Below are 15264 nucleotides of genomic sequence, written 5' to 3'. Positions count from 1 at the left end.
ATCAAGCGCCTTAATAAAAGCGGGCGGGGTAGTTGCGACCGGGGGTGGTTTTTCCAGACTTGGCTCCACACTGTAACCTGGGGGGGGGGGGTGTGTGTGAGGAGAGAGGCGGAGGCCCCCGCGGGAGGCCGCCCGGCGGGTGCGGAGGAGCGGCGGCCCCACGCGCGGTTCCCCCTCGGCCGCGTCGCTCCCCCAACAGGCAAAACTTTGCACACACGCGCGCACTCACCCCCACACGCACAGACGGGGCTGCCGCGGCGCGCTCGCACAGCGCGCACACACACACACACACGCACACACACACACACACTGACGTCTTTTGCGCATTTCCTGCACCGGAGCGAGCGGCGGAGCGGCACCGGCGGGCGGGCTCGGGGCTGCGCGGCGCGGCGCGGCGCGGAGGGAGGGAGGGAGAGAGAGAGGGGGGGAGGGAGGCGGCCGGGAGAAGGCGGGAGGCGGGCGGGGGGCGGCCGGCGGGAGGCGGGAGGCGGCGGCGGCTCTGCCCATCGCCAGGGCGGCGGCCGCCCAGCCGGAGCCCGCCGAGACCCGCGCGGGCCGCTCCGCTGCCGTCGCCCCCCCCACCCCCGCCCCATGCGCGGGGGTCGCTCCGCTGGGTCCTTGGCCTTGGCGGCGGTGGCGGCGGCGGAGGAGGAGGAGGCGGCGGCGGCGCAGGACGGGCGGCTCCGGGCTCCGGCGCGGATGGAAGGTCCCCGGGTGGACGTTCGCTGAGCGGAGGCTGTGCAGTAGGCAGGGCTGGTGGGTCGGCCGGTGTCTCTGATTTGTGTGTGTGCGTGTGTGTGTGTATGCGTGTGTGTGTATTGTTGTGCGGCGCACGGGCAGGACTGGCGTGGGCAGGAGCCTGGGATCGCGGCGCTGCCGCCTCGGCACAGACTGATCCAGGATTATGGTCTAGGTGAAGGGAGAAGGCTCTTGCTCACCCCAAGGATTGATTATGCTCGGGTTTTGATTGCATTCGGGGGGTTCTGCAGCCGCGGGCGCCTCCCCCCTCCCCGGCGGCCCCCCTCCCTTGTTTTCCGTTAGAAACACGGGCAAGAAAATAAATGTATTCACTGGGTGTCGCAAGAGCAAAGGCTAAATAATCAAAGGTAACAGCAGCAGCAAGGCGAAGAGACCCGCACTGTATCCTGCTCCCCCACTCCCAGACCTGCCCTCCTATTTATTGGCGAGACCTCCCTCCCTCCCTCCCTTCCTCCCTCCCTCCCTCCCTCCCTCCCTCTCGGTGCGAGAGCGTTGTGCGAGTGTTTAATCCCAGGAAAAGTGCAGCCATCCAGCCATGGTGGTTTTCAATGGCCTGCTGAAAATCAAGATCTGCGAGGCGGTGAATCTGAAACCCACGGCGTGGTCTCTGAGGCATGCGGTGGGTCCCAGGCCACAGACCTTTTTGCTGGACCCTTACATAGCCCTCAATGTGGACGACTCCAGGATCGGGCAGACCTCAACCAAGCAAAAGACCAACAGCCCTGCTTGGAACGATGAGTTTGTCACCGACGTTTGTAATGGCAGGAAGATAGAGATGGCTGTTTTCCATGATGCCCCCATCGGGTACGACGATTTTGTAGCTAACTGCACTATACAGTTTGAGGACTTGCTGCAGAACGGGAGCCGCCACTTCGAGGACTGGGTGAGTGTTCGCACTGTGAAGACATACACATACATATGGTTTTTAGTGGCATGGCTCTGGATGCAACATCTGTCTTGCAGAGCTAGGTTGCCAAGGGCATGTAATGGCTCTGAAGGCTTTTAATTATTTCCACGCTTTGTTATACCGAGATAGTCATGGTTACTGTATAGCTAATGCATGTGGTCTACAGGCAAGGGAGGAAAGAAAAATATGCTGAATCTAAGTCAGAGATGTGTAATTACCACTTCAGTTTCTGAAATTATGTTGCATAAATACAAGTCTAGTTATCTTGTTGTGTTTGAAAAACCCCAACCAAATGCATCCATACAGAACATTAGTGCAAAACCCAGATCCAGCGCTTAGACCGAGTTCATCATTTCAGTGTGAACGCTCTTGGTGAGCCTGGCAGTGATGAGCCTTAAAAATCCAGACTTGACCTCTGATATGAGACACTTTGGGGTCTTCATGCCACTCGGAAGCTCACTGCATCAACACTGATGCTCCTCCTTCCTTCCCCCAGACGATCTATACCTTTATGCATAGAGCTAATGCAATGCTTCTTCAAATGGCCTGAAACTTGTAGAAGGGTCCTTCCTGGCCCCAACCAGGCGAATTCTGTTGCCTGTGTACACAACATGTCTAACAGCTTCTACAGCATCTTAAAGACACAGAGGCTAACATGCTTCGGTGGGAATACAAAAAAGCTGTAAATCCTTGGTCTGACATCCTCAGGTACTGTGATTTAACATGGAAAAATCAAGCAAACAAAAAAGGAAACACAGGAAACATGAATATACACATTCCACATTTCTGCAGTTAAACAGTTAAGTGGTATGGCCTTTAGATAAGATGTATAATAAAACAGTATTAACTGTCTTCTCATTTTAAATGTGCCCTGCTTGACCAGCCATCTGAAATGTCTATGCTAATTTTTTTGTGCATTTATTTGTTATGGTCAAGGATACTAGTCAGGGCAATATTTCTTTGGCAAACAAACAAAGAATCGAGGACCAAAGTAAAAATAGCAAGAGTTAATAGCTCTGAGTTTCATGCATTCTTCGGGGCTTCTTTACTTAATACAGTGGTATAAAGAGATGTCAGAATGATGAAAAGGTATGAAAGAATTAGGCTCTATTTGTGCTGATTAGGAGCTGAATACTGTTAAAACTTTGATGTTTACAACTTTAAAATATTTTTCACTTCTGCTACATATGTTACACTGCAATAATTAGTATCTAGATTATTCTGATGCTCTGTAAAAGCTACACATTAGTAAGCCTAGATGGTAAAAGTGGGTGATAGGCAGAGGAAAAATAGCCAAATCAGGAAAAGACAAATGCAGCAGTATTGCAGATGTCTTTTACCTGGATTGAATGATAATCAAGTTGTGGCTCTCCCGAAATCAACGGGGGTTTCATCTTTGAGACCAATGGGACAAGGACGTCACCACAGATTTTTAGTGAAAGAATAGTAATTTGTTATGTTCCTTTTCTTTGTGGTACATGTTGTGGGTTTGTCGCCAGATCTGGAAGGACCTTGCAGGTTGCAGATGCCAAGTTTGAATTTTGGTGGGGCTGGTGTGCTGGGGTGTGTCCTGGCTATGATTTTTAAGGTGAACTCAAACATCTGAACATGTTCCCTAGATAAATAGTGGAATTTAACAGATTGAGGCCCATTGTAAACATTATCTGGCAAGAACTACATAGCTGAATCAGACAAATGCTGTGTTTTATTGCACCAGGATTCATTGCTGTCCAGCATTCACAGGGTGGGAGGAGATGAGGGAGTGACTACGCTTGTTGTCTGTTGATGTGACAGAATTGAGGACATGGCAGTGGATCATAACTGGTCAGCTCAATGTAATACAGCTTCTGAAGCATCACTTACCTCGTTTTGTGCTGTAAATGCTCATAGTTTGGATTGTGTTTGTGCAGTACATATAATACACAATGTACACCACCCACTCTGTATCACAGAATTGATGGGGAGGCAAGTATTTATAGGATTGTGCTTTACCCTTTTCAAAATCTTCCCATTTACTGAATGTGTTGCTGTAATTGTAATACCAACTGTGTTTATTGGATTGTTAATAGACAGGGACTTTCAGAAAGCTGGCTCTCCCAAAATCACACTAGGTTTTTTTGGTCTGATTTCACTGAGAAATAAGGCCCGTGGCCATGAATTTTTCTACAGAGTCTATAGGGAAGTAAATAGATTTATTGATATCTTCATCGATGCCGGAGTCTATATTAAAACCTGAAAAAGAGAAGTCGTCTATGAAATGAATGGGTTTCACAGTACAAGGAAAATGCATGTGGCCTAAACCAACGTTAGACTAAGATCTGCTGGTACAATACAGTCTCTTCTGTTTAATAAGAGGACTAATTCCTTCATTTTACTCTTGGCATTTAAGGCAGATAATTTTGTAGTACTCTTTCCCAACTTTATAACAAGCACATTAAAAGCAGCAGTCACAGGAACCCGTTTGTCCTTACTGCCTGAAATAGCAAATAAATGCGACCCAAGAAACACTCTTGGAGATCATAAAGCCTTTCTGTGCCATTCTGAGGGTTTCCCTTTACTCAGTCCTGAAAATTTCAGCTGGGTACCACATACTCGTTGAGTGTGTTAGGTGTAACTGAACTGCTGCCTCTTACAGGACTGGACTGTCACTATTTAAATAGGTTTGAGAAAACACTCATGTGCTGAGAACAGCTCTTGTCAATGCATTAATAGCTTTAATTCTTTAAATCTCATATAATACTGCATGTATTTTTGTAAAGGAAATTTCAATATTTGTTTTATAGTATCTGCACTAGGGTCAAGGTTCTGTTATGTTATATGTTATATATTATTCTGTTATATGTTATATATTATCCTGTAATACATTTCTAGATTTTTGTCAGAAGTCCAAAATGCAAAAAAGATTTTCAAAGAAATAATGTTTTGGGTTTTTTCCCCTAAAAAGAAACTGTTTCTCTCTTTAGCAAGCTCATCTACTTTGACTGGTTTTTGCCATTGTGCAAATCCTTGTATTTTCTTGAAGGGATGAATTTTTTTAGGAAAATACTGGGTATTTTTCTCACTGTTAAGCCTATGCTATATACTGATGCCATGGTTACGGTAGAAACACTGATGATAAACAAGTACAAAGCTTGAAATCATGATAGCATCTATTGTATTAGGATGTCAGATAAATATGCAAAATCCTGGTTCCTTTTATCTACAGAATATTCCGCAGTTGCAAAAATTATTTTTAGCCTTATGAATATATTTATATAAAAATTTTAAAAAATCAAAGTTGTGGCCTAAAACAGTAGTTCAGGTTTTACTGGATGGAAGCTTTTAACAAAGTATATACTTTTTCTTTTTTTTTTTTATTAAGATCAATATAAAATATTTGTTTGTGTTGCTAAAAAAGGTATAGTGACAATTAAGAAGATGGCTGCTTTTCCAGTGGTGCATCAATACAGACATAGCACAGTAAAAGTGTCAGTTCTGCAGATTTTTTTAGTCACGGCTACACTGCAGTTTTAAAGAGAGCTTTGGATTTATGACATTACAGGCTTTTCTATAAGCGCATAAAATGTTATACAGAATGGCACAGAGTGTTCAAGAAGATGTTTGAAGTTTCACTCTGAAAAATACGAAATACAGAACAATAAACAACCTGCAAGTTCTGATGGAAAAAAAACCATAATAGCATGAAAGCTGTGGCTATATTTTCTTGAGTTAGGTAATTCAGGTAATAATAAAGTATGTCTTTATCTAGCTTGCTTACGTGTGGCATATGTAAATGTTTCACTTGGGTTGGTAATGCAGCTACATTTTAATCAGGAAGGAAAATTCCGTTGATACTTAGTCTTGTGGTTACACTCCTGTGAATTAGCACGATCAATGTTTATGTGTTTGGGTGATTGGTAGCATAGGTTCTGAGTTCAAGTTCACTTTCCAGAGCTGACGATAGATGAAATCAGTGTGACTGGACCTATGCCAAAGACTCCATCTAAGGGTCTTAGCCATTAGCCTGGCTGTACACAAGAAAACCTATTGAGTCGTCCTAAGAAATCCTTTTGCGGACTAAGTAGCAGGACTCGCTAAATCAGTGAGGACATCACAACGTTTAGCAAGAAAACCCTCTATTTCCACTGAAAATATTTTACTGCTGTATTTAGTTTAATGAAACAAGTTTAATTTTCTGCTGTCTTAAAAAAATCCCTAACACTGTCAGGAAAAAAATAAAATGCAGATCTTGGTGAGCTTTTCTTTGCTAGTCCTAAATAGCTTCCATACTATTTTTTTTTCTCTTTAGTGCTGCTTCTTAAGGTCTAAATTTGAAACATTATACTTTTTTTAAAAGCATCGTTTCACATTTCCATTTTGTCATTGTGAAGTTAATCATGAAACTGTGCCACCATTGCATAAAGCAAGTTTATTGGGAATTAATATCATAGCTCAATAAAAGTTGGTGATGGGAAACAGCATGGGGAAGAAGTGCACTCTTTTGCATGTTGTACTGTTGAGTTACCTATTTTTGTAATGGTTATCGTGTACTCTTGGAGAAATTTTCGTATTGGAAAGACTAGGTCTTTAAATTGCTGTCCATACAGTTAGACACCTAGGTTAATGGAGCTCCGAGCATCACCCAAACGGCAGTAGCAGGGGAGGGATTAAAACTCTTCTGAGTTCTTGGTCCCATGAGCTGTCCATGGGTGTGAGAATCAGAACTGTCTCCTTCCAGAGCCTCTAATCTGAATTAACTGGAAAGACTACTGAGGTGCTTATCAGAGTTTTTTCTGTTTGTTTGTGTTTTGTTTGTTTGAAATGCCACTTCTGCTGCTGAAATGGTAACTCCTTTCAGTCAGCAGGTGATCTGCTAGAGCTGGCAGACAGAGAATGGAATCGTCATCATTTTAGTGCAGGTCACCCCATGCATTAACCTCTGCTTGTGCCATACACTGCTGAAGGTTGGCATTGGGCTAGCAGAGTGTGATTGTAGTGTATTTTTATTTTCATCTGCTGGCTGGATTTATCTTTGCTGATGGTGTTGAAAGGCCTAGAATTTTGCTTGTGAAAGCTTTACATCTCATCTAAACTGTGGTTCATGGGCTGCTGAAAAGCATTGTTATCAGAAGAGTATTTGTTGAAATGAAAGGGAAATTGCTGTCCTGTTTGATAGGTTTCTGCATGACAAGGCTGTCGCTGAGCAAGGTCTGTCAGGTTTGGGGGGCGAGGGTGAGAGAGCTAGAGGGGATCAGCAGGGTTTCACAGGGACTCAGCGTAATTGTGAGGGTGGGTGGTTGTCAAGAGGAGATGGGAGATTTTGGAGAGCACTCTGTACAGGTAGGGGTCTTCCTTGCCTTCTCTTCCTGCCTGTCTCCTCCTGTGCCTCCTCTTTTCCCTCTCTGCTGGGGATGTGGTACAGTCACCACGCAGCTCACCCACTATCTTGTATCAATCCCTTTCTACAGCTGCATAAATCTACTCCTACTCTATGCTAGAAATGTTCTCTCCTAACAGCCCCTGCTTACCTGCAGTGCTTCCCAGCCTGCTGAGAAGCAATAGAGGGGGGAAAAAGCTGCCTCTGTGGTTGCTACTGCAGGGAGAGAGAAAAGGCAAAGTGGGAAAAGGAAGAGATGAGGCATGGAGAGAAACCTGGAGGAGGGTAATGAGTAGTTGCTGCTGCCCCACATACTCCAGCTGCCCTTTTGGCAACTACACATGTAGGAGATGGGGATGAGCTGGCATAGGCAAATTGACTAGTTGAAGGCTGTATGCTGCTCACTGATCTGTTTTTTTGTGTTTTTGGGGTGGTTTTTTGTCTGCTTTGCTCAGCGTATAGCTTTTGAAGTCTCACTTCAGATGTGAAAAAAATTGCTCAGGGCATGAAAAGTGTGTAGTAGAGCATGCATTTCGCTTAGTACTGAGTTATCATACATGTAGGTCAGGATTTGATCCCATGACTTATCCTATCTCATCCAATCTCATCCTATTGTTGCTAACACCAATACTGATACTTGATACAAAGTTCCACGTAGTGGAAGTAATTCTAATGAACTCTGTAGAAAATACTTGTTAGAACAAAGTTACCAGTAACAAAGTTCAGTTCACAGGTGTTAATTCAAAGCTGGACTTTGAGAAATGTCCAAGTGGGGTGAAAATGATTCCTGCATACCCTTCTTGTGCCAGCTTTGAGACAGTGCATATCATAATTCCAGCTCGGGCAGTTCTATAGACCCTATGCAGAACTTCATGGTTGCAAGTAAACCATTGATCTCACTGGGTTTGTGGGATTCACTGCATTTCATGGAGGCATGTGTTTAAATTCTTTCCTCAGCTGGGGCCTGTGTTCCAAGAGAAAACCAAGAATAAATAACATTTAACAACATCCTTTACTTTTATTTTACTTCTACTGATTTATTATTCTTCTGCAAATCTTGCACATGGAAGCCTGGTTTCTGCTTTCCTCAGCCATCAGGACTAAAAGTTTGCCCTCCCTGTCCAGAATTCTTTAAATACTGCCGAAATGAGGGTTTGATTTAAGTTGGAATTGTAGGACTTGGCATCTAAGTGTGATTAGTTTCCACGCCCTAACTAAACTTGCATTTAAATTAACTTTCTGGGGGGTTTCAAATTTTGAAGGGAGGCTGTGAGTACAATTTGTAAAAAATTAGAGTTGAGACCCTTTCTGATTGGAATTGGCTGGTTGAATTCAGTTCTGCTTTACCCAGTACTTTCATCTCCTTTCTCTCACTCCAGTTGTTAGACTGTAAGAAAAAGATGTCTATCTACAGTTCATGGTAAGAGAGGTTTTGGAAACAATAGGGTATGCAAGTAAGGGGAAATCTGTGATCAGAGAGGACTGAGACTTTCCCTCCATCCACACTGAAAGGTAGGGCTGGAACTATCTGGGTGTGGAATACGATCAGAAGTCCAAAGACATCTTGGAAAACTTCCAGTTTGGGGGGTAACCAAACAAGACCTTTTGTCAAGAGCAAGGTCTGAAGAATGGGGATGTTTTGCGTGCCCTTTTGAGTCATGCAGATTGTAGCAGTTACAGGGGTTTCTACCATCTGGGGGCAAAGTGGTCATTACTGAAGACTGACAAAAACCTTTTAACCTTGTGTTTGTAAGCGACTGTTTTCCTGTTTGGCAGGCAATCACTAGAAGTTTTCAAAAGTATATTCGGCAATATTAATATGAAACTGCAGCTGTAAAGCTAATAAATAATTCTAGAGATTGGGTAACTTTCATGGCAGTTGTGTACTTTGCACTATATTTTAGTAAAGTGAAATGCAAATGAATATGATGTAAGAACATATGCAGAATTATTATCTACTCTGATCATTATTCAGTCAGTAGCTTTAATTGTTAGTAAAGTTGATTTCTGAGTGTTCTCTCATGTTCCTCTAAGGGTTAAAAAATCTTAAATTATCATTGTTGTGATTTAACAGAAGTTACAGAAGCCAAGATTTCACATATTTCTGAATAGCACAGCTAAAAAACCTGGTGATATTGGCATGTTCCCATTAAATATAGCAGGAGTTTTTACATTTATTGGAAGCAGTGTTAGAGAAATGCTATACAGTTCTAAGAGCTTTTCCCCCACTGAACTCTGTAGGGCTTGAACTGTTGAAGAACAGACGTAAAAGAATTTAGAATTAAAAAAGGCAAAGTTTGATTCTATCAGAGGCTCACAGGCAGCCATTTCTGCCTTATATCGGCTAACTTGAGCTGATTTAATTGTTCCAGACAATAGAATAATTTTGGTTGTTTCTGGTGTCCTGCTGGGCAATTTCATCACAGGCAGGAACAAAAAAGCATGAATAATAGCTAGATGTTACCAAATAAATTTCACGTCTGCGTTGTTTGAGCAGTGAGCCCCCATTGTATCTCTGTATATTAAGTAAAGAGTAGGCAAATTTACTGTTTCCAACTTAGTATCTTTCAGTGCTTTACAGTATAAATACGCAACAAGCCTCTTATCGTGGTGGATCAGGGTTTCTTACTCATTTTAGAACTCTTCATTCTTCAGTACACTGGCCTTTTTAATGTCATTTAAAAAATATAGCTTTGTCAATGTTAATATTTGTAAGTATCTTTAGATAGTGATGTGGCAGCAATGAAGGAGATGTAAAGGTGGTGGAGACATGAAGGGAAGACTGGTGCATACTCTACACAGATGATGAGGAAATGGTTGGAATTGCTTTGCTTTGTTTCACAGATTAAAAGCCAGCAAGACAGTAGTGTTTCCTCCTTCCTTGTTTTCTTTCAGTTTCCTCTTTATCATCTATTCTGTCTTCGTGCTGCCAATTCTCCATCTTTCTTTATCTGTTCTGGCTTCAAGATGGTCAAAAGAAATGGTAGGGTGACCTTTACAGGATCATACAGGATTTTGATGTTGGCAATGCTAGCAAGCTACATGAATGAAATGTCCTGCTATAGATCTCTACAGAGACCTATTGCAAGTACAGTTTTGTTGCTGGGACCATATTTACTCTTTGCGTAAGTCTTTGCGGTGTCTGCCAACTTCCCTTCAAGGTAAGATTGATCCATTGTCTTTGAAGATGATGTCTGAGAATGTGTTGGAAAAGGAAAGGCTAAAGGTCTCTCATGCCGTGTCCACTTTGTTCTCTTTCTCACATGGTTATAGTGGGATTTATTGAGGAATACTGTTTTTTCCTTTTCCTCTGAGTTCCCTTGCCTTCTCCTTCCTTGTAACCCCAGAGTGCTTTTGCACCTCTTGAACATTTGACCTTATGGCCCACTTCTTTTCTCCTCAATCTACTGCTGTCACCTTGTTCTCAAGTATTGGCTGTCTGTTTTAACTTGTCCTTCATTTTTCTTGTTATTGCTTCCCATATATCCATACTGCTGTTATTCCCACCACTCTACCTCTTTCCCTCTTCTTGTCACTCCAGTGGACCAGTGAGCTCCTCCTGTCAGTAAGAGTCAGGATCATCTTCAGTATCTGAAGCTCTATGGGATTTTCCCAGCCGCTGTCATCCAGAGCATGTCCCTCCCCACTGTGCTTCTCAGCAAGCATCAGGGAGCTAACTGATCAAACTGGTGGCTGATCTTCAATCAGAAGCAGCAATGCGCTGAGTTTCCGGTTAGTTTTACTACAGAAGTGGTTGATGGAGGAAGTGTAATATAGTAGCTTTGAACTTCGAGCAAAATGCTCTGGTTTTAGCAGAGTCAGTGGGATGTTGAAGGAACATGATCTGTCTCTGGAAACTGGACTCTCCCAAGCAAATGAGAATGCTTGTAAAATTTTAGTTGGTACTGACTGTTGGGATTTTCAGGGACTCCTAATCACAGAAAATACCTACTAGTGTTTGTTTTGTTTTGTTCTTCTATAAAGTGAAATGATGGTTTCCATCTTCAAAAAAATTAGAGTCCAAGCACAAGTCAAAAAAAGGCAGATTAGGGAAGCCACAAGAAATAATAGGAAAATATTCACCAGTGTGAAAGGCTGTAGCAGTAGCTTAGCAGCATCTTATCAGTTCAGTCTTCCTTGATGTCCCTAGCTCAGAATCCCAAGCGGAGAGGTAGTAGTGGAAATTTTGCTGGATATATTTGGAGATCCTGATGCTTTGCATGATGTGGTGTTTCTCTTCAAGGAGCTGACAGGTTTAGAGGGACAGCCCTTATGATTGAGTCCATGGTTCCCAAATTTCTAGTTATTTCTGAGTATCCCATATATCTTCAAGAATGGTTGGGATCACTCACTTTTATAGTGCACAGTTTTTCTGTATAATTCCATGAAAGCTGGTATTAACTGTATTTGAGCTTTTTTCTTTATCAGTAGTTGGGTAAGAGCACTACCAAGGACAACAGTCAAATACAAACATGATATATAAGGGTTAATCTTATGTACTAATGTCGCTGGGCTGAGATAAGCTTTGTTAGGTTTTATTCCACACCTTTCTTCTTTGTGCCAGCAAGTTCTCAGAGCCATGTCAATGCTCTCAGAGGAGGGAAGAAGAGTTTTATTAACCTCTCATACTGATTTTGTAGAAGTGTTGCCCATTGCATGAGAAGGAAGCAACAGTGCTTTTCACTCAAAGAGCAAAACCTTGTAGCTCTTTCTGACGATTCTTATGCAATACTTTATTTTATATGCATGTAGTAAAATCCATTACTTTAAAAAGAATATTGGTTTAGTGGTCATATTTAGGAGGTGGCTTTGCATATGCATTTTTTTTAGAAGGCAATGTAAAAGGTTTTAAAATACAAATTCAGTTAAACTGATTTTTAACAATTCTGTGGTGTGTTAGTAGCCCAGGTGCCAGGACCTAGATGAGTTCCTGTGATCTCTTTAGGTGCTCTTTCCTTGCCAGTTCACGCTCATTTTTTGTCTGCTTTGCTGGTTTGTTGCAAGATGCCTTGGATAGGGTATCATATTCCCTTTTTGTATCTATCATTTAGTAGGACTTGCGGGGTCCCAATCCTTTTTTGAAAGCTGGTCACTGTACAACAGTAGTAAAGTATAAAAAAATAGATAGCTACAGTTGACCTCTGTCATAGCCCAGCAGAGTGGAAAAAGCAGACTTTCTGCATTGGTTTTGTTGTTAGGTAGATGTGAGTAAGCAAAAAACAGTATACCATAAACAAACACAAACGAAGTTTAAGTCAGTCTGTAGTGTGTACTGTACAGTGATGACTGGAGGGCACAAGTTGTCTCCCACACCAATTCAAGCCTATACTGATTTTAATGGGAATTTCTTTGAGTGGTGTTACCTGTTGCTGAGAGAGCACGCGTATCATTTAGTTGCATACATAGTGATTTCTCTGTGCTACTAGCTGAGTTAGGGAGATGGGTAGTTGAATTACCATCAGTTGAATTCTTTGTATGTTTAATATTTCACTTTTTGTATTGCTCAGAATTGAGGCCTATTGTAAATTTTTCAGATATGTGGAAAACCCATGAAGAATTCAGGCTCCTGATTCAGCAGTCTTTTGAAAGTGTTACCCAGCTGTCTTTTCATCAGTGGTTATTTTGGTGTTGTATCTGTAGTAAGCTCAGCTTCTGAACTGTTTATGAATGAGTTTGTGAGTGCACTGTGAACTGCTTGGGAATTTATTGGTCAGAACGTTGGTTCTGACCAACGAGCCTTCTCTTCGGTTTGGTATATACATGTTTTCTTACAAGTGGTATTGTTTGGAGCATTTTTAAAGTAAAAAAAAGCCTAACCAAAATCAACAAACTAAACCCAAACCCTTAACTTTTTGCTTTTTAATGACTGATACTTCATTAATAACACAATAGTAAATCATTGCATATTTCAACAAATAAAATGAAACAGATCTCTAGCCTTGTTTAAATATACTCTGGACATCAAACTGACAGGCTCTAACATGTTCCAACTGTTATATTTGGTTTAAAAAATGTGTGCGCTCTCCAGCCAAGCACTGTTTTGCTGCATCAGTGTTATTAATACCATAAAGCTTTCAGAATCCTTAGCGTAATCCGAAGTTTACAGTTTTTAAAATCAGATTTAAAATCAGATGTGAAGTGTGAGAATGTAATTTTGTCTTTTATGCTGTTCCTGGAAGACTGAGGTCAAAAAAAGCATCTTACTGAAATGGAAGGGAGGCAGATTGAGAAATGAGGGCAGCTCTGGTGAAGCCTCTTCTCCCTACAGCAATCTCCCACTGGACTGTATGGGCTTCTTCTGTTTGGGACCTGGGCGTTTGTGGCAGTGATCAGTAAGACAAATTACAGGCCAAATGTTTTGTAAAACTGCCAAAAAGTTTGCAGCTCTTCCAGCAACTGTGAATCAGCCCTTCACCCTGTTTGCAGACTAGCAAGTAAAATCTGTTTCCCAGCAGCAGTGTGCCGTTCTGCAGAACCCCTGTGTATAAGCTTTATGCATGGTTAATCAGCTTTACGGTACAAATAATGTGATGTCTTGAGATGGTTTATGCACTTATGAAAATAAGGTGCATAAAACTTGTGTTTAGTACTTGATGGTAGTGATATTCCCAATGAGACGGGAGCAAAGTGCTGAAACGTTCTCGAAGCGTGGATGCATACATACTGGCAGGGTGACAGTTTTGAATGCAGGAGGTAATACTTTCTTTTTGATAACACTCACAATGTGTTAGGTTATGCAGAAACAGAAAATTCATGGCTTTTTCCTGGAGGAGCTTATGCTGTAAAATAAGAAAACTTCTTATCTCACTTTTGGATAATAATGTCCTAAACTACAACATAAAATCTACAGAGGTTTTGGGCCTGTGTGTCAAGATAGAAGTGATGTGCAAAAGTCATAGAAAATGCATAACCAAATACAAATTACACTTTTCAGAATGGAAGTATGCAAAAGAAATAAATGGTGTGTTATTGCAACTTTTAAAAATGTATTTGAATGCCCTTGGGGAAGCAGTAGTTGTCTAACTGAGTAGTTAAGGGAGAGTGTTTTTATTCACGTGAGTCAGCAGAGCTTAAGTTGTGTGCCAAACCAGGGAACATGTAAAGAAGACAGATGGACAACAAAGTGAAGCAACTTTGTAACAGGCTGAATTACACAAATAAGTAAGATCATATTTGCGACAGGCTTTTTTGAAATAAAAGTTTCAAAATGTCATGACAGGTCACAACATAAAAATGGCTGTTGTCAGTATTGCTTGTTTTTTCTTAGTGTTTGTGGTAACAGGTGAGGTTGGTGAATTAATTTTCACAGTGCACAAAGTGTTCCTGATCCTGATTACTTTATGGTCTGAAGTTTTAGTGAGCCATGAGATAATGTGTAATAACTTCATCATAATTTTGCATGCTGTGAACTTGTCAGACAAGTTTTTGCATACTTAGTTGTCCTGCATCTACTTGTGATATAACACCTTATCTCCTCTCTCTCCTGTGATTTTTGCCTCTATTTCCATTGACATAATTCCTTCAAACTAAGGAGGATGTCAGTGATGGGAAATGATGGGATGAGCGTTCACTCATAATTCAGGAATAAAAATCTTCTTATAAAATGAATAATCCAGCCTTTTATACTAGTGGTTCCAGAAGAGGCCTTTGTTTTCTTTTGTTTTAAATGTAGTGATACATAGATCCTATCTGTCTCAGGTAGTAATGAAATTCATTAGCAAAATATCTGAGTCTGGAGAATCTTGAGCATAGTCATCTTCACAGCATTCTGAAGAGGAAGTGTAATGGATGGAGAAACTGCGTTCTTTCCTGTCACCCAGAAGTATGGCACAGGCATTACGGTTTTAATCTCAGAGTTTTGCAATGGAGGTGTCAGTATCCTCATTTTTACAGAGGGGAGACAGGGTCTGAGACCTCAACTACTGAAATAAGGTTTCTGCTTGATACCTTTTAGATATGTTTCTTTCTTGCAGCTTCTTCCTCATCTGTCAATCGCTCTTCTTACTCTCCTTTTCTAAAAGAAGGATTCTTTCCATCACATTTCTATATCCTTGTAGCATAGCTTTTGCAGGCTATTGGGTGTATGGTTTAGCTGGGTTTTTTTCTGTTTTAATTCTGCAACCGCTTTATTGTGGGGATGCTTTCCTTCAGTTATAGTTAACAGGCAAATATGCAGGGCCTCTGTCTTGCTGGATTCTTGACATTGAAGCTTTCTCTGTAGAGGTATATATCTATAAACCAA

The 15264-nt window shown here is 41.6% G+C and overlaps 1 protein-coding gene across 2 annotated transcripts in view; it reads left to right on the top strand.

The window, feature by feature from the left end:
• Positions 1 to 454: 454 nt before the first annotated feature.
• PRKCE (protein kinase C epsilon) overlaps positions 455 to 15264 on the top strand; it is a 300873-nt gene continuing 286063 nt past the window's right edge. The window contains exon 1 of one of the 2 annotated variants that reach the window (XM_074897081.1): positions 455 to 1642. In XM_074897081.1, coding sequence (XP_074753182.1) covers positions 1295 to 1642 — 348 coding nt within the window. In that variant the 5' untranslated portion in view covers positions 455 to 1294. The remainder of the gene's footprint in view (positions 1643 to 15264) is intronic. The other variant, XM_074897080.1, reaches the window with a different exon arrangement.

Source organism: Athene noctua, chromosome 1 (assembly GCF_965140245.1).
Source record: "Athene noctua chromosome 1, bAthNoc1.hap1.1, whole genome shotgun sequence".
In the NCBI taxonomy this organism is placed as follows: domain Eukaryota; kingdom Metazoa; phylum Chordata; class Aves; order Strigiformes; family Strigidae; genus Athene; species Athene noctua.
The sequence above is the reverse complement of the archived record's forward strand: the minus strand, read 5'-3'. Positions and strand labels throughout refer to the sequence as shown.